The 26,162-nt window shown below is 44.3% G+C and overlaps 1 protein-coding gene across 2 annotated transcripts in view; it reads right to left on the reverse strand.

Moving 5' to 3' along the window:
- Positions 1-792: 792 nt before the first annotated feature.
- Positions 793-26,162, reverse strand: part of TRIT1 (tRNA isopentenyltransferase 1) — a 69,319-nt gene continuing 43,949 nt past the window's right edge. For both annotated transcript variants that reach the window (XM_057500051.1, XM_057500054.1), the window contains 2 exons: positions 3,125-3,386; positions 793-1,007 (listed from right to left, as the gene is read on the reverse strand). In XM_057500051.1, coding sequence (XP_057356034.1) covers positions 3,208-3,386 — 179 coding nt within the window. In that variant the 3' untranslated portion in view covers positions 793-1,007; positions 3,125-3,207. The remainder of the gene's footprint in view (positions 1,008-3,124; positions 3,387-26,162) is intronic.

Below are 26,162 nucleotides of genomic sequence, written 5' to 3' on the forward strand. Positions count from 1 at the left end.
ATTTAATTAGTTGGCTTAATTTTGTTGATCTTTTTTCACCTTTAACCCACAGAACTTTGCAAGCATCACTTGGCCAAGTTTCAGATTCAATAATAATTTGGAAGAATTTAAAGTTGATTAAATATTTTAGTTTTGTTATCAAATACTACATTTTTATTTGACCCAGGAATTCTACTCCTAGGAATTTACCCTAAGAGTGCAGGAGCCCAATTTGAAAAAGACATATGCACTCCTATATTTATCACAGCCCTATTTACAATAGCCAAGAAATGGAAGCAACCTAAATGTCCATCAGTAGATGAATGGATAAAGATGTGGTACATATACACAATGGAATATTATTCAGCCATAAGAAGAAAACAAATCCTACCATTTGCAACAACATGGATGGAGCTAGAGGGTATTATGCTCAGTGAAATAAGCCAGGCAGAGAAAGACAAGTACCAAATGATTTCACTTATCTGTGGAGTATAAGAACAAAGCAAAAACTGAAGGAAGAAAATAGCAGCAGAATCACAGAACCCAAGAATGGACTAACAGTTACCAAAGGGAAAGGGACTGGGGAGGGTGGGTGGGAAGGGAGAGATAAGGGGAATAAGGGGCATTACGATTAGCACATATAATGTGGTGGGAGGGGCACGGGGAAGGCAGTATAGCACAGAGAAGACAAGTAGTGACTCTATAGCATCTTACTACGCTGATGGATAATGACTATAATGGGGTATGTGGTGGGGACTTGATAATGGGGGGAAATCTAGTAACCACAATGTTGCTCATCAAATAAAAAAATACTACAGTTTTCATAGACTTTATTAAACAATCTACTAATTTTTCTTTCAAATTTAATACTGCACTGATATTCTGTTTTCTCATCCAGATCCATTTTCATTCTTCTCCACTCTGCTTTGTGTTCCTGGAAGCCAGCCTTTATAGACTGCAGAAATTGGACTTCCTTACCATCTGGCTTCTGACAGTGTTTGACCAAGGGATGGCAGTGACAGACATGCCTGGAAGATGGGAGGAGAAAGAGGTCAGGGTATTTATTCCTCCAAATCCATCCCTGTCTGGCCATGGCTGCATTTCTCCTTCTAAGGCCGCATCATCCAGGTGTCATCACTATGTAGGGTTCCATAAATTCTCTTTCTCTTGCTCCTTCAGAATTAGGAGTGATACCAGTTTCCTGCTTTTGCTAGTATTAAGGATAATTTCTTCTCCATCCCTTGTTGATTTCTCTAACTCTGAATATCAAATATTTTTTTGCCTATTTTTGAACTTTATATAAATGGAATCACACAGCATACATTCATTTGGGTCTGGCTTCTTTCAGTCAACAGTAGTTTTGCGAGATATGCTACTCATGCCGTTGCATAAAACAGTAGTTTGTGTGTTTTTGTTGCTGCATAGTATTCCAACTATTTATCCATTCTAATGTCCATAGATATTTGAGGGTTTTTTTCCTAAGGTGTCCATATATACCTAAGAATGAAGTTTTGGGTCACAGAATATACATAATTTCAACCTCAGTAAACACCCAATTTCTAGAGAGGTTGTACCCATTTACAGTTCCATACGCAAGGTAGGAGTTACCATTGTCTGTAGGATCTGTAGTGTTATTTTTATCTTCACTTCTGACATTCCTTTTTGGTGCCCTCTTTCTTTTCTTGATCAGACATGACAAGGGTTTGTCACTTCATTCATGCTTTTTTCAAAGTACCATCTTTTGGTTTTTGTTGATCTTTTCTTTCATGTTTGCTTTTATTTCATTATTTTATGTTCCTAATTTCCTTTCTCTTTTGGGAAGGGTTTGCTATTTTACTACCTTCTCAACTTGGATACTTAGCTTATCAATCTTCCAGTTCACTAATTCTCATCTACTGCATTTTTACTTTTAATGTCTATATCTTTCAACTTTGTGCTCTCTGTATTCATTTCTCAGGGCTGCAGGAATTATACCAAAACTGGGTGGATTAAAACAGTGGAAATCTTTGCTTACAGTTTTAGAGGCTATTAAGTCTGAAATTAAGGTGTCAGCAGTGTTAGTTCCTTCTGGAGGCTCTGGGGAGAATCTGTTCCTGGCCATCCTTGGCATTCTTTAGCTCACTGATGCATTACTCCAATCTCTGCCTCTGTCGTTACATGGCATTCTCTTCCCTGTGTGTCTTCACATCATCTATGAGGACACCGGTTGTATTGGATTAGGGGCCCATGCTACTCCAATCAGACCTCATCCAAACTTAACTAATTACATCTATAGTAATCCTATTTTCAAATAAGGTCACATTTTGAGGTGCTGGGGGTTAGGACTGCAACATATCTTTTGAGGGGACACAGTTTAACCCATAACACTTTCCTTTTGATTCTCTTTATAGTTTACAGTTCTCTGCTGGAATTTAAGCTTGCCTTTTATATCTTTGGATATAGGAAGTTGCTTAAAGGTCTAGGTCTATAACTCTAATATCTGAAGCCTCAGAGGGTCCATTTTTCTTACCTGCTTTTGTTCTTGTTATCTGGTTTTATTCATGTTAACTCATGTGTTTGTGTGTGTGTGTGTGTGCACATGCATATGCTGAGCATTATATTAGCAAAATTCCTTGTAGAAACAGTTTCACACCAAGAGTAGTGCTATCTTCCTCCAGAGAAGAAGTCCAGAGAGGACTTCCTTTTGCTTCTGCCCAGCATTTAGAGGAACTTGCAATCTAGAATCACCTTAATACAATTTCAGGTATCATGATGGTACAGGGCTAAGATACATTCTTTGTGAGGAACTATCTACTTCCCAATCATCCTTACATACTTCTAGAGTTTAGCCTTTCAGGGTACTAACTCAGAGTGAGGGGGGTTCACCATGAAATCCTCCTTAACGGTCCTTGACTCCAAATCCTGTTCCACCTACCCTGCAAATCTGCAGAAGTACTACTACTCAGCTCCCCCTCCCCAGTGGAAAAGCAGCCCCAAACATAAGGCCCACCTCCCTGAGCCTCTACATTCCCAGGAGTCTTGGCCTAGTTGCTAATTCTTCACTACCTTGTTAGCAGTCCACTGCCTTCATGTTAGTTATCGATTACTGAGTAACAAAGTACTACTAAACTTAGCAGCTTGAAATAATAAACATTTATTATCTTACACAGTTTCTGAGAGTCAGGATCCAGAAATGGCTTAGCTGGGTGGTTCCAGGGCAGGGTTTCTCATGAGGCTGCAGGAAAGCTGTCAGCTGGGGCTGCAGTCATCTGAAAGCTTAGTTGGGCCTGGAGGGTCCCCTTCCAAGACAGCATGCTCACATCTGGCAAGATAGTGCTGGTTGTTGCCAGGAGGCCTCAGTTCCTTCACCTTGCAGACCTCCCCACAGCGATGCTTGGGTGTCCTCATAACATGGCAGCTGGCTTCTCCTGCAGGGAGTGATCCAGGAGGGAAACCAAGAAGGAAACCACAATCTCTTTAATGCCCCAGCCATGTCCTGACACTACTTAATTCATTAGAAACAGGTCACCAAGTCTAACCCACACTCAAGGGAGGAGGAATTGGGCTTTGCCTCTTAAAAAGAGGAGTGCCAATGAATAAATGGATGCATTTTAAACCCGTCACAGCTGTTAAGTAGAATGATTTTTAAATGATTTTGTCCAGATTTTCTAGTTGTTCTCAGGAAAGGGATTGACCAGAATTACCCAGCCCATCAAAAGCTGAAGTCTATAAATTTGTTTTTTTAATTCCAGAAATACAAATTATTTGTCTTACTTTGTATTGATCCTTGCATGCTAATAAATATTCTACACTCTTCAGATTTTAGCACACTAATAAAAGATATTCCAGGCTGCAATTGATCATTATTGCTATTTATTTCTTCATTTCCCTTCCTCCCAGGGAAGGAAGATTCATATATAAGATATTTAAAAGAAATATTAAGAAACACCCAAAATTTTTTATCTCATAATTTTGGTGTTTGTTTTAATGTTTAGCTATAAATCTTAGATTTATAGATAGCACATCACTGCATTCATCCTACTTAACAAGGATTAAAATGAACCAATAAAAGTTCAGTGAAAACTTAAAATATTTGCAAGTGATAGAAACTAGATAATTAGAGGATAATGAAAAACTTGTGATTCTTGTAAAATACAGAGTGCTCAATATGATCATACAGTCACATCACTCATCTGGCATAAGCTAAGGCTTTAGTTAGTATTAATATTATTTTAATAATATCTTATTATTTATTTTAGTTTATGTATTATTTATAATTAATATAATAATATTATTATTAATAAGTATTAATGCTCCCAATGGCCCAGATGCCTGTATGGCAGGAGGCCCAGTCAACAAGTCCTGATATCCTACAACCAGTTTGAATAAAGAGTTTATAGCAGAATTCATATCATTAGTTAAGTTTATCAACTGTTACAGTTGCAATTATATCATTTACCAAACACTAAAAGTATTTCCATATTTTAACAACTGGTAGAGCCGTACTCTTGATCTTCTTGCACAGTCATCACCCTGTGTAGGTAAGGTTTTCATTACAGTATTGCCTGTGGTAGCAAAAGTCTGAAAACAACCCAAGTGTCCATTAGTAAGAAAGACACTGGCTAAATAACCCATGGTATCCCTATGATGGAATACTACACTGCTGGTAAAAGAATAAGAAAGATCTCTGTGGATTAAGCTACAAAATACATTGTTAAGTGCAGAGCATAGTATGCCTTCCTCTGAGTAAAAGAGGGTGTGAATGAATACAAATATGTGTTCATATTTGGTTGTATTTATTCAATGAACGGTACATGGGAAACTAATAAAATCGATTTCTTACAGCAGATGAATGAGGTAGATAAAGAAATAGAGATACAGAATCTGGTAATGGGTAGCAGGGAGACTTCTAAAAGTACATCAGTCTATACATGGTTTCTTGGATGTTGTGAGTATATTACTTGTTGAATTGATGCATGCTTCATATAACCCTAAGGAGCCTATTTTTCCTAATCCCAACCTCAGTTTCTCCAAGTGACCTGCAGGACTGCTGAGTGCCCCCGCTACTTTCTGCCCCAGCCCTGACAGAGGGTTGGAAGGTGTCTTCCTGTTATATCAGGGTCAGGGCTGCTCCCTGGGGCCTCTTCTCCACCTGGTCCTGCAGCAGGCCAGCAGGGTGAGATCACAATGAGGGGCCAACCAAGCTCTGTGCTGTACCCAGAGGCCAAGGCTATACTGCCTGTTCAGAGCATGCCCTGCTGGGGTCTGAGGCTGCTGTGGGGCCTCGGAGCTCTCATCGCACGCCATGCCTCGCCTTGAAGCTGCAGATGGGACTCCCCACTGATAACACTGAAGACAGACCCTCCTTCCCAGCTGTAGGCACCTGGCTTCCCTTGGTGGCCACTGCAGACCAAGTAGTCGGTGTATTATCTCTTCTCATCATCACAACAGACCAATTTGGCCGATAAGGAAACTGAGCTCTAGAGAGTGGTTTGGGCAACAGCAGAGGAGAGGAAGGGAAAAGCAAAGGCAGGTGAAGTAACCTTTCAATGGACTCACCTGGGAGGCAGGACCCCTGGGCCCAGGCAAAGGGCTGCCAGGAGCTCATGTGGTCAGAATATAGGGAACATAAAGGCACAGGTTGACTGAGGCTGCAGGGGTGGGCAGGGTCCCTGATGGCTGGGTCGAGAGGCATGGACAGGTGTCTGAGCTGGGGCCTTTGCAGGTCTGGCCTCGTGGCAGGGGCAGACTGGTCACTGAGAGGAGGCACAGGGGGGCTGGAGGGGTGGGGTGCGGTGGGGCAGTGGTGAAGCCGTTGGTGGAGCCCAGGAGAGAGATGGTGAGGCCTAACGGGTCTAGGGGGTGAAGGGGATGCTAGAGGACTGAGAATCAGCAGGATGTAGTGACTGATCGGTGGTGGAGGTAAGGGAGGAGGTGGGGGGGATGATTAACCTCTACTGGACACATTCTGTGTGTGGCTCATTAGGAGTGTTACATACTGGTGATTGCACTTAATCCTCACAACATCCTGATGATGTTTGTACTATTATTATCCCCATTTAACAGATGGGGACTGGGGCCCTGAGGGGTATGATCCTTGGGAGAGGCCACACAGCTAGTCCCCAAGTCCCCAGGGAGTCCCTGTACCAGGATTTCCCCCGGGACGCTAGGCTGCTGGCGTCCACCAGGGGGCAGAGAGAAGCCAGGAATCCAGACACAGGCTCCCTGTCTTCCTCACCTCTCAGCCTTTGTGGTGAGAGAGAGATCTTGGTGAGCAAGGGATCTGACCCCGATTTCATACTTCATAAAAGAATACACAGGGCTAGGGAGGGATAGCGACCCACACCCACCCAGAAGGCAGAGCCGATCAGGCGCAGAAGTGGGGCCGGCGCCCAGCACTCAGCCGCCCAGCAGCTCCGACCCTGGGAGCGCCCGGGGAGACGTGATGGGCGTGGGTTCTGGACTGTGGCCGGGGCTCTGACCCCAGCTGTGATCTCCGCGGACACCCGTGGCTCCCCTCAACCCACCCTGGCCCGCGCACAGAAAGGATACAGCTGCCGTTTCCTGAGCTCTGCGCATCATCGCTAGGTCACTGCGAGCGTCTTTGTAAAGTGGGGAGAGCGCCCCCGTCACAGCACTATTGTGAGGATTGAGCACAGAGGAAGTTCTCCAGAGTGGTGGCTGTATATTGTTGCTATTTTATTATTAATAGCAGTTTTCCCGGCAAACAGGGGAGCAGGTGTCATTTACATCGGTTCTACGGAAGAGGAAGTGAGGCTGAGAGAGGCCTGGGGGTGATGGGGCTGGGGCTCCCGGGACTTAGGCCCTGGCGCCCACACCTGCCTCCGGAGGGCCTCTTCCTTTGGACAGTTTTTTAATTCACCCATCTGACTAAGTATTTGTGCAGGACACACTCTGAGCCTGGCTCTGGGTGCTGAGATGAGTAACAGGGACGGGAGCAAACAGAAACCTGAGACTGGCCAAGCCCAGGGTTACAGGCTCCCTGGGTCTGAGCCTGGAGCAGTGAGCTGGGGGAGCAGAAAGTCAGGCCCGAGGGTACAGGTTCAGAGCCGTCCCTGCCGGGCCAGGGCTTATCTTCCATACAGAATCACACTTGAGGTCAGAGCGCCCCCTGGACAGCATTCCGCCTTCAGAATAGCCTCAGAATACCCACATCTCAGGGGTACTCACAGAGCTGGGTACTCCCACATCTGGCTTCTCCAAAGCATAGGGTTCCTCCTGGAAAAAGGTTCCCACCAATGGCGTTGGGAGCTACTTCTCAGGAACCCCTCGTGATTCCTTGCTGTGCTGTCTAAAGCTGGTTTGGGCCAGTGAAGAGGAGCCACCTCTGGAGTGACCTTTTGTCCAGGACAGGGGGACAGGGTTTGGCCTGGGAGCCAGGGGCCCAGGGTTGCAGTTGCGGATGACCCTAACAGGCACTGCCCTGAACAGGCTGGGTCTTCACAAGGTCATGTAGATAAGAAGCAAGTGGGGGTTAAGCCCAGCTCCACTGAGCCCTGCGGGGGGCTGTGTTCCCCTGGAAGAAACAGCTTTTTCTGAGTCATCAGAGGCACCACACTGGCTGGGAGTGGCCCTGATGGGAAGGTAAGGCTTGTTTCTGGCCAGGGGCTGGGAGTTGGGCCTGGGGTTCCCGGGCCATCCAGATCCATGCCCATGCAGTCTTGCTCACATGACAGAGGGAAGGAGGAAGGAACTGGTCATAGGCTGGCCACCCCCTCAGAAGGCCAGATCTCCCCCATGAGGAGCTTTGCTCACATACATCCGAGGAGAACCACACCATCACCCTCAGGGGCCAAGTCTTCTCCACTTTTCATTCTCCCAGACCCCAGGTCCAGATTCACTTCCCCCAAGTGCCAGTTGTTGACTAAGCTCAAATTCCTTTGCAGGGCCTTTGGTTATTCACCAGACACACATCTGGCAAGCCCGACCTCCTGGCTGGAGGGATTCCAGGCCCCAGTGCTGTGAAGCCCCCTGCCCTGGACACCATGGGAGAGGGTGGCAGTCACAGGAAGTCCAGGCAGCAGAGACCCCAGGTGGAAATGAGCCTGCACCTGGGGCAGCCAGGGAAGTGTCTCCACACCTCCTGAGGCCATGTGAAGACCCAAACCGGCCTGGCTCAGGGGTCGGATTCCTCAGCTGAGGAGCTGGTGGCAAAGGACAGGCGGCCAGTCCTGGCGGGAGGACGCCTTTGTTACAGGTATTTTCTCAACAGTATGGCTGGGCTGCCTGCCAGGTGCCAGGGTGCGGCTCTGGTCTCCCGCCGCACAAGCAGCTTTGCCGCCAAGCCCTGTACCTGGTTCAGCAGCTCCTTGCCGCGCTTCCTCTGCCAGGCCCGGCAAAGTGAGAAGCCGGAGCTGTGGAGCACACAACTGGGCGGCTCCCAGCTCACCCAGCCTCGTTTCAGGAGAAAAGACTCACTTAGGGCTCCTCATGGGGTTTGGCACTTAGAACTACATTCTCCCGGGTGAATGGATTAAAAAACACAAACTTTTGCTCAGCAAAATATGATACAAGTGCAGTGTTGGGGATGGGCTGTCTAGATTGGAATCCCAGCTCCACTACTTACTACCTGCGTGACCATGGCAGGTTACTTAACTCTCTGTGTCTGTTTCTTCATCTGAAAACTCGGGCCGATAGTTGTACCTACCTCATAGGAATGTTGTGAGGATTTAACAAGTCACTACACATAAAGCTCAAAGTCTGAGACATTGTTAAGAGCTGTGGCAGTGTTTGCTGAGGTCATGATGGTGACATCAATGAGTAGCATCAGTCAAGCTCTTGGTTGCACAGAACAGACCACTCAGTCAAGCTTAAGCAGGAGAGGAATTTAATAAAAGCTTTCAGAGGTATCACATGGAACCCTAGAGAAGGGGGAACCAGGCCTCATCAGGAATGAGAACCACTATCTTAAAAGCCATTGAGCATCCAGGAAGCTTCTCCCCTTCGCTGGGCCTCACCATCCCCACCTCTCTGAATACGTGGCCAAACACAGCCAGCACTGAGTCCTCAGGTCAGGTGGCCAGCAGAAATGAAGTGGCACCTCTAGATCCCAAAGCAAAATCATGGGAGGAAGAACCCACTGCCCAACGGGGGTCAGGCACTAAGAGCCCGTCAACTACAGCTGAGAGGAGTGCCAGAGACCCAGTCCTGGGCCCACAGACAGAGGCACAGGTCAGGCAGACATTCATTCCCACGAGCCGCCGTCTACTCCCACGGCGCTCTGGAGCCGGGGCAGGAAGCCCCTGCGGCTCTGCACGCTTTTCCTCTTCAGTTTACTCAGCGCCTTCCACAGCCCTGTGTGACAGCACATAAGTTGTATCACAATGATTTGTTTAGGTGTATCTGGCTTCCTCATCACAGGTGACTGATTTCCATTCATCCTTTCAATATAATAAATATCCACCAGGCACCAGCCACGTGCTAGGGATACAGGGTGCTTGCTGCCCTCCCAGAGGCTCCATCTGTCTTGGCCCGGTTCCTCCCAGGTTCAGGTGCTGGAACTTTCCTTCTCCCACCATTGACACTCAGTGTCAAGCCCCCACCTTTCTTTCACGAAGCTGTTATGAAAGGCAAGTGTCCACGGGAAATGGCTTGGGGCGGGCACAGCATGGGTGGGCAGTTTCTGCTGGCAGAATCAACAGCAACAGCAGGCAGCTGATCGGATAAGCACTTCACCAGCGAGGAAGGAGCCGAATGGCGACCACGGCTCCTCGGCCCAGGTGATGGCAGTGCCGATGCAGGGGCTCTGGATGGCTACTGGTAGGGGCTTGAGCTGCCCACACACACTCTGGCCCTACTGCTGGGAACTCTCTCGACACCAACTCTACTTCCCTCCATGTCTTTGCTTCCATCTCAGACAACTCTATTTCCAAGATCAACTCCTCTCCCCACTCCCCGCCTAAGTGATCCCTAAGCAGTTTTCCCGTGAGCAGGATGGGACAGTCACCCTCCTTTGCTCTTTCAGTCCACTACCTAGGCATAAACTTTAAACCCTGCCTCCTTTAGGGCCCCTTCTTTGGGTTCTCAAAGTCCTTTCTCTCCACAAAGCACACCATTTTGGCTTTCAAAACTATACGTGTGGGTGTTCACACTGAAGCCTGGTTTGGAAGTTGAAATACTAAACATAGTTCTTTTCCTTTCTCTTTGCACTCTCACTACAGAAAGATGAAGGTAATGTGAATGCATCTGACTGACCAGGAGAAGGGCCACTTACAAGGAAGTATGGAAAATAAAAGCCTAAATGTTAATATTGCAAGATGTTTTCTCCTACACACACACATAATCAAATCATGGTAAATACAACATGATAGGGTCTCTATGCAGGTCTACAGAGTTCCTGGAGTTCTGGCACATGGTGGGAAGAGAAAGCCAGGAGACCTGTGCAGAGGAGGCGGTACTGGGATGAGCCTTGAAGGGATAGGTAAGAACTTCCAGGGAAACAGGGTTGTGGAGAGAGCACTCAAGATAGCATCCACAGGAATGAAAGGACACGGGGTGAGGGAGGAAAAGCTGTGTCCCAAACACTGGATATGTACTTTTAAAATAGTGGTTTAATCATCACAGCCACCTTTGGATGGCTGAATTTTTTAAAAGATGAAACTCGGGCACAGTGATTAGGTCACTGGCTCAAGAATTCCTGTCTGGCAAGTGCCAGAGCTGGGATTCAAGCCCAAGGAGTTCGGCTTCAGAAGCTCTGTAACACAGACTATTTGGCCCTGAAGTATTGAAAATAACTCTGTCATGGTTGGTGGAGCTTCCTCTAAAGGAGTGAGCAGGAGAGAGACCACAGAAGACCTTGAACAGCATCTCAGGAGCTGAGGCTTTTTCCTAACATTGTACGGGAGTCAGTAAACACGTGTGAGCAAGAGACAGGCACACCAGATGCCATAGGATAGTGGGTTAGAGAGGCAGGACCAGAGGCAGAGACAGGTAGGTTGCCTTTTTTTGTTTACAGCCTAGACGGGGAGACAATGTGACCTGAAGGCCGTGACCACTGGAACAGATGAGTTCCGGGAATATTACGCGAGTGGGATGGTGCAAGATGTCCACATCCTAATGAGTGGAACCTGCGAATATCATGACATGGCAAAAGGAACTTAGCAGATGTGATTAAGGATCCAAAGATGGGGAGACCATTCGGGGCATCTGGGGGCCCTATGTAAACCCCAAGTTCCTTAGGAGAGGCAGGCAGATCAGAGTAGGTAGGAGGAGAGCCGAGGGAGAAGTGCTGCGGCTCTTACACCAAGGAATGTGGGCAGTTTCTTGAAGCTGAGATAAGGAATGGGTTTTCCCCTACAGCCTCCAGAAGGAGCAAGCCCTGCTGACACTGATTTTAGCCTCATAAAACTCATTTCAAACTCTGACCTCAACTGCCAGATAGTAAACTTATGTTGTTTTAAGTCACTAAACTTGTCATTATTATGTCCACAGCAGGAGATACAGATGATAAACCTGGTGACCTGGTAGTTTATGAAAGAAGGAAAGGGAGGGATGATGGGAAGAGTCGAGGATGATAACCAGGATTTTGGCATGGGTGATGGTAGTGAGGACATCATAACCAGGATTGAGACTGGTGAGGAAGGGCAGTTTGGGGAAGGTGGGAGAGCAGTGTGTTCAGTCTTGCTCTTACCGAGGTTAAAGTGCCTGTGGGACACGCAGGCGAAAAGTCTAGGTCTGGAGCCAGGATGGAGCTTGGGAGCCATCTGTGTGCACAGGCTCTGGTCCAAAACTGTGCAGGAACCCTTGTGGCCAGATAAATGGATTTCCTCTGCTAGCCTATTCTCTGTGAGGTCAGAGGTCTCCTAGATGCAGCTGCTGAGCACTTCCAGCCCAGCCTGAGCAACCTCCTCATACTCCTTTGGACTGGGGGGCAGACCTTCTGCGGATGGCAGAAGCCTCCTCAGCTCCTGTGGAACGAAGGTCCACAGAGATCAGCTCTGCCAAGCCATGTGAGCTTCCTTGGCCCCTGAAGAGCCACCCCATCCCACTGGCCCATTTGAAGGTGTAGTTTAGCATGAAAGCCAGTTTAACTCAAAGGATATGAGTGGACAGCACCAAGGTGCTTCTGAAAGTGACAGAAATACCTCAGTGGAGTTTCTGGTCAAACTGAACATAAAAACACTGACTACAAAAGTGTATGGGCTAAGAGTCACAGTATCATTAAACAAACTAAAATGAAATAAAACAAAGCCTGCTCACCCTGCAGAACTGGTGGGAGCTGAGGCCTGAGCAGATGAGAGCACTCTGAGAGGGCTTGTGGCCCAAGGAGAGGGGGCCAAGGGGAAACAACTTCTACAGGGTGGCCAAAGAAGGCAAGGGGAACCCTGCCGTGCCCATCTTATATATGCAAGGCTGACAATATAGTAGGAATTCAAGGCATGTTTGATGAACGAATTTGTACTTTATCTTCTGTAGACTGTAAAAAGGAAAGAGAATGTGGAAAATAAATCCACCAAAACAAACAGATACATGTTTATTAACCAAATAACTGAATTAAGTATGTAAGTTATGTATGAAACTGGATTCTACTCAGAAAGAGCTTACATGTAGATATGAATACAAAGTTATCTCAGGAAAGTAACTGTCTTACCAGTCAAAATAATGCAAATTCAATTACCTTAAGGATAACATTATAGGCCCATAAAACTAGAAAAAGACAAAAACAGGCTAATGAAGATCTATGCTGGTGAGGCCGTGGGCAGCAGGGGCGCCACCAGCCACAGGTGAGAACGTGGCCAAGAAGGGCAGGAGTCATAATGTGCACACCCTGGGACAGGGGTCCTTCAGTTACATGTAAAAGAAATCTACTTAAGCAAAAATGGGATTTTATTAAGGAAATAAAGGAATCCAGCACCCCAAGGAAGCACCTCTGGCTTCAGGAGGGTCGGAAACCAGGAACCGGAAGTAGCAGGAACCCTTCTCTCCCCTCTTCCAGGCTCCCCTCCCACACCCGCTGCTCTTCTTGCTCTCTGCAGACCTTTTTGTCACGCACCCATTCGTACAACAAATATTTATTTTGTGTAAAACATGCCCAAACGTTTCCGTGTTCAGAGGGATCCAGCAAAAACTGAGCTGCAATTTTAAGTTCTGGGAAGGAGTCTGATTGGCTCAGCCTCAGTCCTCTACTGGTCTAATCAGCTAGGCCCCAGGGAACAGGGGATTTACCTCTAAGGGGGCTGGAATGTCTGATCCCCTTTTCCACAAGATTGAGCTAGATTAGCTGGCAGCAAGGGGATGCCCCAGGGCAGGAGACAGCTAGAATTAATCTTTAACCCACCCAAACTTCTGAGCTCTAGGCCTTCCTCCCGCCAGAACATCAAGTTAAACATTTTCCTGCTTCTGCATTCTACATCCTCATTGCATTACAGTCCATTCTCCACAGAACAGCCAGACTTATCTTTTAACATGTCAGACTGTATTCTCTGCTAAAAACAAAACTCTCAACTCCTTCCAGTTACAATCAGAACAAAATCCAAAATCTTCACCATGGCCTGTAGGCCCTACCTGACCTAGTCCCTGGCCCCTTCTCTTTCACAGATCTCCCGTCATTCCCTCTGCTGTAGCCACGATGGCCTCCTCGCTAGTCCCCCAACAGGCAAGGTGCATTCCCACCTAGGGCCTTTGCACTTGCTGTTCCCTCTGCCGTATTTTCTGCACAGCTGACTCCACATCATTCTGGGCTCCGGTGATAACATCTCCTCAGAGGGTGTTCCCTGATCATTTAAAGTAGTAACACCTACCTCCACACACACACATCTCTAGTTCTCTCTACCTTGTTTTTCGGTTTTCTTCTTCATAGGACTTCATATTTTGTTGAAATTCTCATTTGTTTCGTGTGGTCTCCCCCTTATCCACAGTTCTGCTTTCTGCAGTTTCAGCTACCCGCGGTCAGCTGCAGTCCCGAAGCAGACGCTCCTGCTCCTGAGGTACTGTTCAGAGGTCCGCAGGAGCCCAACGCTCTATCGTGGTGCCTGTGTCAGCCCCCTCACTTCACCATCAGTAGGTATTTTATCATCTCCCATCATCACAAGAAGGGTGAGTAAAGATGTTTTGAGAGACAGAGAGACCACAGTCACATAACTTTATTACAGTATATTGTTACAGCTGTTCTATTTTTAGTTACCATTGTTGACCTCTTACTGTGCCTAATTTATAAACTGAACTTAGTCATAGGTACATGTATGTGTACAGGAACATAGCATATACAGGATTTGATATCATCCATGGTTTCAGGCATCCACTGGGGGTCTTGGAATGTATCCCCTGTTGATAAGGGGGACCACTGTACACGTGGATTTTCTTTCTCTCCATATTAGAATGTGAGCTCTGCCTGAGCAGGGACATAGTCTGTCTCTTTGATCTTTTCCCAGCAACAGAACTGAATCTGGCACTTAGGAGACACCAAACAACATTTGAACAAAAGCCTGAGTAATTTGGTTTCGATGTTGTACCACAAGGAAGTCCAGCACAGAACTTCAGAGCAAAGGCTTTGAGGCAGGACCACCTGGACTGGGCAGCTCCCTCACTTCCCACCTGCGGGGACTTGTACAAGTTGTTTAACTCATCTGTTTCAGTTTCCCCATGTGCAAAACTGGGAGGATAACAGTACCCACACCATTGTTTGAGGATTACATGAGTTCACACATGAGAAGGGCATACAAAATGCTTGCCACAGAATAAGTACTCAACATGTTGTCACTTATTATCTTATTATTAATCATGAATCCATTCCTTTGAATTCTTAAAATTCATCTTTCATGATCCCACCCTCTATAACTCCTCTTTTATTTTCGTATCTTTGTTTCCTCTGTTCTGGGAGACCATCTGACATTTGTTTTCTTTATTAAAGAGACCCACTGTGTTCCACCTGACATTCATTGCTTCCATGCAGTTTTTTTTTTAACATTTATACATTTTTATTCCTTAAATAGAGGGAAGCATTTCAGCTTTATTTATTTTAATTTTTTTATTTGGTATCATTAATGTACAATTACTTGAACAACATTATGGTTACTAGACTCCCATTATCAAGTCCCCTGCACATACCCCATTACAGTCACTGTCCATCAGCATAGTAAGATGCTATAGACTCATTATCTTCTCTGTATACTGTCTTTCCCATGTCCCCCCCGCTACATTATGTAAGCTAATTGTAATGTCCCATTTTCCCCTTTATCCCTCCCTTCCCACCCATCCTCCCCAGTCCCTTTCCCTTTCGTAACTGTTAGTCCATTCTTGGGTTCTGTGAGTCTGCTGCTGTTTTGTTCCTTCAGTTTTTGCTCTGTTCTTATACTCCACAGATAAATGAAATCATTTGGTACTTGTCTTTCTCTGCCTGGCTTATTTCACTGAGCATAATACCCTCTAGCTCCATCCATGTTGTTGCAAATGGTAGGATTTGTTTTCTTCTTGTGGCTGAATAATATTCCATTGTGTATATGTACCACATCTTCTTTATCCATTCATCTACTGATGGACACTTAGGTTGCTTCCATTTCTTGGCTATTGTAAATAGTGCTGTGATAAACATAGGGGTGCATGTGTCTTTTTGAAACTGGAATCCTGCATTCTTAGGGTAAATTCCTAGGAGTGGAATTCCTGGGTCAAATGGTATTTCTATTTTGAGTTTTTTGAGGAACCTCCATACTGCTTTCCACAATGGTTGAACTAGCTTACATACCCACCAGCAATATAGGAGGGTTCTCCTTTCTCCACATCCTTGCCAGCATTTGTTGTTGTTTGTCTTTTGGATGCTGGTCATCCTAACTGGTGTGAGGTGATATCTCACTGTGGTTTTAATTTGCATTTCTCTGATGATTAGTGATGTGGAGCATGCTTCCATGCAGTTTTTAATTCAACAGCCACACTTGTAATCTCCTCCTAATCCTTCTTTTTCTCAAATTATTACATTTGCAGGCTCCCTGGTTCTAAATTCATTATGTACCATGTTTCTGAAGCCTACTGAAACACAGATCAGGTATTGCCTACAATTTCTTCTGTTCCTTGCAACAGGTCTTTTTCTAAGGTAGGCAGCTCCCCTAAAACTGCAGAGAAGTGGTAAATTGCCCTTCTTACAACTGTAGAGTATTTCTTACTTATCCTTTTGGAGGGAAGGCTACACCTAGAGTAACCAACCACCCTGGTTTGCCCAGATTGAGGGGTTTCGCAGGTTGTTGGGCTTTCAGTGCTAACACCAGGAGAGCCCCAGGCCTACCTCCAGCTGACCTACAGTGTCAAGGAGGAGCTGTCAGACTGGTACATCCTCCTCCAAATCTTTCACAAAAGGAGTAACCATTTTCTAGTACTTAGAACTACTAGCCCCTTTCAAGTAGCATTTAAATATGTGAAAGTCTCTCGGAGATAAAGGAAAAGTTTCCTTCAATCCCAAGCCTCCTCTAACAGCCACCCTCTCTTCCTTTCATAACTTGAAGAGCAGATCACACTCACAATGGCCACTCTGCTCTCCTCACACTCCCTCCTCAAACCACTGAGCTGTGGCCTCCATCCTCTAACCACTGAGACTTCTCTTACCAAGGTTGCCATGATGTCCTTGTCACTGAAATTCACTGAATGCTGCTCATTCCCTTAACAAACATGGCCTTTCTACACATTTTCCCCCTGCTGACAACTCTTCTCAAAGCTTTCTTTCATTTTTAAAAAATTGAGGTACAGACAATAAAATGTAAATCTTAGTGTACAACTTGAATTTTGACACATGTATACACCCCTGAAACCATTGCCCCAATCAAGATATCAGACATTCTCAGTGATGTTTTTCCCCTTCACCTCTTCACCCATTCCCCTAGCCCTCTCCTCTACGGTAACCAGCACTCTATTCTGTTTATGAGTGTAGTTCAGTTTTATTTGTTCATTTGTTTTGTTTTTTAGGTTTCACATATAAGTGAGATCATACAGTATTTGTCTTTCTCTGACTGACTTATTTCACTTAGCATAATACCCTCTAGGTTCATCCGTGTTGTCACAAATATCAAGATTTCATCCTTTTTAATGGCTGTTATATTTCATTGTGTATATATATATATATATATATATATATAAGATATATATATATACACATATATATAGCACATTTTCTTTACCCATTCAGCTATCAATGGACATTTAGGTTGTTTCCATATTTTAGCTATTGTAAATAATGCTTCAATAAACATAGGTGGACATGTTATCTTTTCAGATTGGAGATTTTGTTTTCTTTGGGTAAATTCCCGAAGTGGAATTGCTGGGTCATATGGTACTTCTATTTTTAGTTTTTTGAGAAACCTCCATACTGTTTTCCATAGTGGCTGCACCAATTTACCTTCCCACCAGTGGTGTACAAGGGTTCCTTTTCCACACCCTCACCAACACTTGTTATTTCTTGTCTTGCTGGTATTAGCCACTGTAAGGTGTGTGGTGATACCTTGTGGTTTTGATTTGCATCTCCCTGATTGATGAGTGATGCTGAGCATCTTCTCATGTGTCTCTCAGCTTCCATGACCCCAGCCTACTGGTTTCTCCTCTCCCCCTACATCTCAGTTTCTGATGTAAGCTCTTTTTCTGCAATTGTCAATGTCCTTTAAATTCTCTTCTAGACCTTTTCTCTTTTCACGACACCCCCAGTGATTTCATCTTCCACAGCTTCAAATACCATCAATGATGACGACTTAGAGATCCCCATCTCCAGCTCAGGATTCTCTCTGGACTCAACCTGAATATCCAGTTCCTTACTGTCCTTGCCATTAGGATTCTCCTGACACTTCAGTCTCAACAAGTCCCAAACATCGTTTGCCCTTGGCCCAATGTGCTCTTCTTCCAATGTTCTCCATTTTGGTCAAGGAAATCACCACCAATCAATTGCTTAAGTGAGAAACCTGAGCCTTATTCTTGCCCCCTTCCTCTCCCTCACCACCAATCATCCTGTGAATTCTATCTGCTACATACTTGAATGGTTTCCCTGCCTCTCAACTGTCTCCAGCCAACTGATTCTCTGCATTGCCCCAGAACGATCTCTCCAGTAAACACATCTGATGTTATCTTGGGGTTAATGACTTACAGAGACCTCTATGGCCTGGTTTCTGCAGATTTCTCCAGCTTTTTTTCTAATACTTCCCTATCTGGCTCACTCCTATTACGTTTTTTGGTGTTTTCTTAGATGCCCTTTCCTCAGAAATCCTTCCCAGACTCCTCTGAACTGGGTCAGGAACAATTGTGCATGTTCCCCTGAACAGCTCTGTTACAGTATTTATCACATCCATTGAAACAGCATGGAAGACTTGAACTCTCTGAAGACAGAAACTGTCTTGTTCAATAACTATCTCTAGCACCTAGAATGGGGACTAGTAAGCACTCATTAAGTTTGTTGAATAACAAACAGGAGTTCCTAACTATAAACCTTTTATCTGTTTCTTAAATTAGGCTCCCCAAGTCCTCTACCCGCCTTCCTGTTAGCCCAGTTCAAGTCATGATGCTCCTGAAGGAAAGCAGGCCTACTTTGTTAGAGGGAATGTTCTTTCAAAGTAACTAGAAGCAGTATGAACACTAGGAATAACACAATTCCTAACCAGTGTTCTAGTCACAGCACTACTACCCTTGGGGCTGGTGTGAGTGACCTACTTAACCTCTTTGGGCCTCAATTTCCCATCTGCAAAATCAAATGGTTATTTTAGGTCAGTGACTTCCAAAGTGTGTTACACAAGGGAGGAGATAGAATCAAAGGCTCCAGAGGCTTCTGTGACCTGCCCAGAACCCATGTCACTTTGCTTCTATCTATATCATACATTAGAGTTTAGGTAAGGTTTTATTTGGAGGAAGGAAGAAATTAGGATCCACAGCCAAAACAAGTTTGAAAACAACTGAGCCAGGTGATCACTAAATTCTCTGTACCCTTTACATGCTGACATTGAGATAACTGAAAGCCATGAGTGTCACCATCAAGAAGGTAGTTTTTAAAAAGCATGTGACAATTCTGTGAAAGTTACAAGAGGGTGGGCTGGCAATTCCATCTGCCATCAAGAACCCACTGGTTTTCATGCAACTCTACCTAATGCAGACATTTTTTGATCCACAAATAAAATTTATACAAAGGTCTTTATTTCTTAATCCCCGATATTAACAAGAAATTTCAGGCAGAAGACATAGGCCTAAATGATTTTAAGCCCCACTTTCAGGAGGCTCATCATCCTGTATCTGGTGGCTCAAAAGCTGATCCCAACCTCACACCTAAGAATGCACTGTCCCAGGGGCCTTCCTTTTGCATGGGAAGTACTCAGTAGTTAACACATGCTACTGAGGGCTGTCATCAGAAGACGTGGGCTTCTCTTCTAGTCTGCCACTTACTTGCTCTGTGTCACTGCTGTCAACACCTGTTGTTGAATCTACTCAGCATCAATCCCATCCCCACCCTTTTTGAAAACTGTTTTCCCCAGCCCCATTCTGGTCATATAGTTCTATCGGGAGCTGCCATGTTCTTAGGTGACCAGTTGCTGTTTGATCCAGGGGAAAATAGAATTCAGCTCTACTTGGAGTCCTTCCTTGGGATTCTTAAGCTTAGAACTCAGGCCCACTTCTGAGCAGGGAGGAAAAGATACAAAGATGCAAGGTGGGGAAGCGTCCAAAGACCATTTGAAGAAAACCGGTTTGCATGGAGAAGAAAAGTCAAGTCAGCACACAAAGGAGAGAAAGGAGGGGCTGAGAGAGTGCTGGCAATGCCTGATTTCCTGGTGGCAGCTGTTCCTGATGCCCAGCTGCACCTGACCTGCCCTTCGGGAGGGGCTCGGTTGTTCAACTTGTCCTTGGATACCATGAGCCAATAAATGTTTCTTTATACTTAAATTAATTCAAATTGGCTTTTAGTCCCATGCAATTGAACTGACACCAACCCTACATTAAGTCACTTAAATAGTATGAGTCTGTTTCCTCATTTGTAAAAATTACTTCGAAGATTTTGGCAAGGACTAACGAGCTTTGTAACTTTGTTAAAAACTGTGCAATTATAAATATGTAAGGAGTGACTATGACAGATGTCTGATGATGAAGGTAATGGCAAGAGCTACACAGGTGGAGCCTGGACTTCACAGAAGATAATCCCTACTGTCAGAAAACAATCATCCTGTCGACTAGAGGGCAGCAACTCCACAGTGGATACCCACTGCTTGTCTGTCCAGTTGCCCTCTCCTCCCCCAATCCACACACCTACTTCTAGGAATCACTCCACCTCCACTCCATCCATTTGAGTTCCACAGGAACGCCCTATTCTTTCAAAATTCCATCCCTAGTCTAGTTGATGGGCCTCAGGGTAAGTGCCAGACCCAAGCTGGGCTAATGAATCCCTTTCTTGGAACTATTTTAATTGTGGTAAATACAGATAAAATTTACAATGTAACTATTTTAAAGTATACATTTCAGTAGTGTGAAATATTTCACAATTTTGTGCAACCAGTCTCCAGAACTTCTCATCTTGTAAAAATGTAACTCTATACCCACATTTCCTCCTGTCTCCAAGCCCTGAAGACCCCCATCCTACTTTCTGTCTCTATGAGACCCACTCCTTTAGCTACCTCATGTAAGTGGAATCATACATTGTCTTTTTGGACTGGCTTATTTCAATTAGCGTAATGTCCTCAAGGTTCATCCATGTTGCAGCATATCAGAATTTCCTTCTTACAGCTGAAAATATTCTATTGAACACATATACCACATTTGGTTTATCCATTCATCTGTCAATGCCTGAAGTACTTGGAGTTATGTCCAACTTTAAGCAACTGTGAATAATACTGCTATGAATATGGGTATGCAAAAATTTCTTCAGGCTCGTTTTCAGTTCTTTTGGATACATGTTCAGAAGTGTTATTACTAGATCATATGGTAATTCTTTTTAATCTTTTGAGGAACCACCGAATGTTTTCCATGGTGGTGTGCTATTTTACATTTCCACCAGCAGGGCACAAAGGTTCCAATTTCTATCCATCCTCATCAACACTTATTTCCTGTTTTTTTTTCACAGGAGCCATCCTAATGGCTGGGCGATATCTGGCACTTTCAACAGAGAACCAGAGAAAGCACCAGCAGGATCTCTCAGATGTGCAAGCTATTAAGAGGTAAGGCTTGGATGCAACTGGCAGACCTGTCTCCTGCCACATAGAGAAAACCTGTTTACAGTGAGAGAAGGGAGAGGGTCTCCACAGCATCAGATTAGGTAGAACTAGTTGTGGCTGCGGCCTTGATGCTTTTCTGTCTTTGAATTTGATGAGACACCTTAGAAGCCCTCTCATAAAGTCACCATTTTGCTGAAGTTAGGCTTTGGCTTGTTTCATTTGTAATCATGAGTCTTGACTAACACAAACACTTTAGTAGAAGAGTTAGTTCTCCTGGAATCTTTTTGGCTTTTTCTTGTCTTGATTCCTTATAAGTAATGGGATAGAAATAATTTGTACATTTACAAGGCCTAAAGGAATGCCCTTGGAGAAGTACAGCATAATGGTTAGAGCATGGGTTTGGAGTCAGCCCAAACTGGCTTCAAATCCTAGCTCAACAAATGTTTACTAAGTGCTTTTCAAGTAGCAAGCCCCTTGTAGGTGCTAGGGATAAAGCAGTTAACAATGGACAAAAACCTATGCCCTCACAGAGCTTTCTTTCTAGTACTCAGTGAATATTTGCATGTCTACTCTGTGCCAGCCACCATTAAGCTCTCTGAATATGTATGATGCCTGTTGATAAGGCAGGAGTAATGAATTACCTTGTCCATCTGCTTAAAGGAATCATTATTAAGGTATGTATGTTCTTAACACGTCTGACACAGCACGCACTCAATGAAGAGTGGCCACGTTTATGTTTAGACATAGCATCACGCCTTGCAGGAACTAGCTTCAGTATCTACTGGGTAACCACTGTATGTCCCACATTTGTCTTTAAATAGGACACACATCTTGGCAAAATTTACTCTCCAATCAGAGCAAGAGGTAGTTACAGGTGATATGTGCTAGAGGAGAATCATGAGAAGGTAAATGAATATGGTGGCTAAGAACACAGATCTTGGAGCCCCCCACCTCAGCAAATCCCAGCTTGCCCTCAGGAAAATCTCTTAATTCTTCTGCATGGTTTCCTCAATTGAAAAATAGAGCTAATGACAACAACTTTATAGGGCTGCTGTTAAGACTAAATGAGTTGTTATATATGTAAAGTACTTAAAACATGCCTGGCACATGGTGCTATGTAAGTACTTCCTATCATTATGTATAAAATGCTATGGGAACACATAGGAAAAAACTAAGCCTCTCTGGAATTGCCAAGGAAGCTTTGTCTGAGAGAACATCAGATTTGGGCTTTGAAGGATGTACAGGAGTTCATTTGGCAAAGAGTAGGGTAAAGGGAATTTCAGATGAAGAAAGCAGCTGTTCACACAAATGAGCTAACCCGTGAACCATATGCCTTAAAACACAACAACTAGCTGAAGCCTAATTGGACAGCAGATAAAGCCTGAGGCACCATTTTTGGCCATTAGCACCGACCATGGACCACCAAATTAGTCAGTTCTAAGTCAGAGCTTACCCTGGATAACTCTTGGGGACTGACACTATACCATAACCAACACTTCAGTAACATTAACAATTTTTCTCCAATGAAGCAAATAAATCCGATTTATACCTACCATTTATTTACTGGGCTCTGCATTGCCAAACACTGCTGTTTTCAGAAGGACCTCATTTAATCCTTACAATGTCCTCTGCAATGAAGTAATAACTCATTTTATATATGTGGAAATGCAGGCTGATTGAGCAATTTTCTCAAGGTCACACAGACAGTATGTTAGATAGGAAAGTGTTCAACTACAAATACAAATAGCAGGGTTTGGTTTCTTTCCCATATAAATACAAGTCTGGAGGTAGGGAGTTACAGCCCTTAGTTATTATTCCACAACACCACTGAAACCTTCTATCTGTCCTCCCTACCATCTTTAGCCCTAATGCTCATTCAAGTCTCACATTTCCTTCTCACAATGCTTTTTTTATTCTCATCTTAAAATCTCACCAGCCAAGATTTTGTCAAACTTTACTTTTTGAAATACTTGAGGGCAGCTCATACAACTCACTGATTTCACAGATGGGGAATTGGAGAGATACGCCCATAGCAAGCTATCAAAGCTAATCAGTTAAACCAGCCAAGAACTCTGCCCTTTCCATGATACTAATTTAGTGGAGACTGCAAGTTGCCCACCAAAATCTGTTCTCCCATTCTTTCTTGGCACATGGCTTAACTACATTTATCAGCCTCATTTGCAGGAAGGTGTGGTCATATGACTAAGTTTTTGCCCTTCGAACAGAAGTGTGCATGCCACTGCAGGGTCTAGGCCTTAAGGCATCGGGTGTGCCTTCCCTATGCTCTTTTCCCCTTTCCCACTGGCTTAAACCAGTGATGACCCGGCTTCAACCATGCAGGGGATGACAATGCTCCCCAGAAGATGGAAAAGCAACATGGTTTAAGGAAACGGTGTCCCTGAATGACCACTTAGAGCAGAGCTGCCCTACTGACCTAGCCTGTTCTCTTCAGAAATGTTAACTCCCCTCAGAGTTGTTATGTGAGAAAGAAACAAACCTCTTTGTTCTTTAAGCCACTGTATTGTGAGTCTCTTTGTTACAGCAGCTTAGCCCTTTACCCTAACTAATACAATCATGCAGCTTCCTTTGTATGTATTCAGAATAGTTTTACAAACAACCAGTTAGCTACCTTTTTAGAAAACAGTCCTAACTGTCCAAGTAGGTGGTAACCAAATAAAGAAATTCCTTCCTGGAGCTATTATCCCAAGATTTCTTCATTCTGGTGAAGAGCTATTTTATGACTGAAACTGATTATTTAAGTAAAGACCCACTTAACTTTACACTTTTATGCAATTAATTCAACAAACATTTGACTTTCTAGATGCTAGGGATATATAGACAGATTACTGCATTCAGAAAGCTTGCTTGCTTTCTAGTGGGTGTTTGTATTTGTTTAATGTTGTACTGTGTGTTTTGTTTCAAGCAGAAAAATGCTCTTTGTAGAATGTGGAACTGAGGCTAATACAAATAATTACTGAGAGTTATAAAGGATCAAATTACATACCTAGACTACAAATGAACTTCTGCTTAGCCCTAAAAATCAAGCAAACGATTTTAAAGACTAAGAATCCACTCTCTTTTCAGAGTCAAAATATTTCTCACCCACTTAAAACAGCTTGTCTGAAGTGTGACAAGTCTGTAAAGTCTAGTCAGGATTTTTACTTTATATGTCAATTGTACCTCCATAAATCTGGGGGGTGGGGGGAAAGATTGTTACTACATAAGTAGATGGGCCTAAGAGCTTGCTGAATGTCAGAATTAATTACCACAGCCATTTAGCTAGTGCTGCTATGGACAGGAGACTCTGGGTACCTGGACTGAAGGGCTCTGTTAGATAGGAAAGTGTCTTGCCTGGGGCCAGACGGCACAAGATGGGCTTCCTCATCCTCACTCCCAGATGAACAGACAGCCCAAGCTATCTAACTGTCTGTCTCTGCTCTCAAGTGAGATTACATATGAGATTTCACAGTTGAGACAGGGGACCTACGGTTTGTCCTCGTTTTGCCAAAACTTGCTCTGAGACTGTGGAACATCCACATTTTGGGCCTCAGTTTCCCATCTGTACAAGAAGGTGCTAAGGACCCTTTCATCCCTACATTTATGACAATTACTAGAAAGAACTACGTTCCTTCCCTACATTCAACAGCAAAGTCATTCCAAGGGCTGCAGACAGAGAAGAGGAAACTGACCTCAGGGAAGTGCTTCAGACTAGAGCACCAGGCAGATTTCTAGTGAACATTCTGCCTTCCCCAGACTCTGTGCTGCTGGTAAAGGAATTCCACCTTGCTGAATTTGCAGTTTCTAAGAATAGGAGCAGTGGGCACAAATACAATGCCCTAAGCTTTGTAAGTGCTTCATAAATAATTAGGAACTGATTTTTTTTTCAAGAAATTCCTGATGTCCAGTTGCCATAGAGATAGCAATGAGTTCAATGAGAAGTTGCTGCTCCACGTATTTCAGAGGGAAGGATTAAAGGCTTTTTGAGGGAGGATTATTAAAACTAGTTTTTCCTGTTTATCCACTGAAACTTTTTAAAAGCTTTAAAACATATTTAGCAACTTGAGTGAAGAGCATTTCAAAGAGACTTGGGTCCTCCCTAAAAACAGCCAGCTTAATTTAACACAGTGCTCGACAGCTTGAGCTCTGAAAGGTGCTGGGCTCACCTCAATTTCAGCTCTGCTGCTTACTAGCTTTTTTGACCAAAGAAAAATTTATCCCTGAGATTCCAATCAGTTAATGGTGGGTAAGGCTTAATAAAACTCAAGGAGCACAGGACATCCCAAAGACTGGGGAAAAGGGAGAAGAGAAGCGACTCAAGCCACGTTGAGAAACCCAGCTGTCCAAGTCACATGGTACCCTATCTGCAGTCCAGACCCCAGATTCCTGCTCCGGCATTGTGCGACGCCACGTCACATGCCTCAGTACATGCCTACCCTTAACACACACACACACTCCCACGCACCTGCATCAGGCAACTCCTCAGATTACTTGCTCTTACGGCAAGTACTCTTTCTTTGCTGCCCTTGTTATAGTTATAATGCTGTAATTACTTATCAATGTGGATTTTTTTTTAATCACCATTGTATCCTGAGAGTCTAGCACAGCACTTGGCACAAAAGTTCTAAAAATACCTGCTGGTTGAATGAATGGGCTGGTTATAGCTTCAGAGTTCCTCAGAGGCAGGCTGTGACCTAAACCCTAGCATCTGACTGAAGTTCAGTACACAAAGGTAAATGAACCATGACTATGGCCTAGAGCTAACTGGGGAACCCTAGGGTGGGTGATTAAGACAAAAAACAGAGACCTGACAAAAGGTGGCAGGAGGAATCCATGCACACCCAGTTACCAGTAGGTATGGTGACAGATGAAGAAAGAATGTGTTATATGCTACCTTTTGAGTAAGGGGAAAAATAAGGATATATATATGTATTTATTTTTGCTTTAAAAATTAAGAAAAATGTAAGAAACTAGTAAGTAATTATCTATGGGAGGAGAAGGGGCTGGAAGTGAGATCAAAATTTTTCAATTAATATATTTATATATCATTTTGATTTTTGAACTATATGCAAATAAATCTAGTGAAAAAATAAA

The sequence above is a fragment of the Manis pentadactyla genome, chromosome 4, assembly GCF_030020395.1.
Source record: "Manis pentadactyla isolate mManPen7 chromosome 4, mManPen7.hap1, whole genome shotgun sequence".
In the NCBI taxonomy this organism is placed as follows: Eukaryota; Metazoa; Chordata; class Mammalia; order Pholidota; family Manidae; genus Manis; species Manis pentadactyla.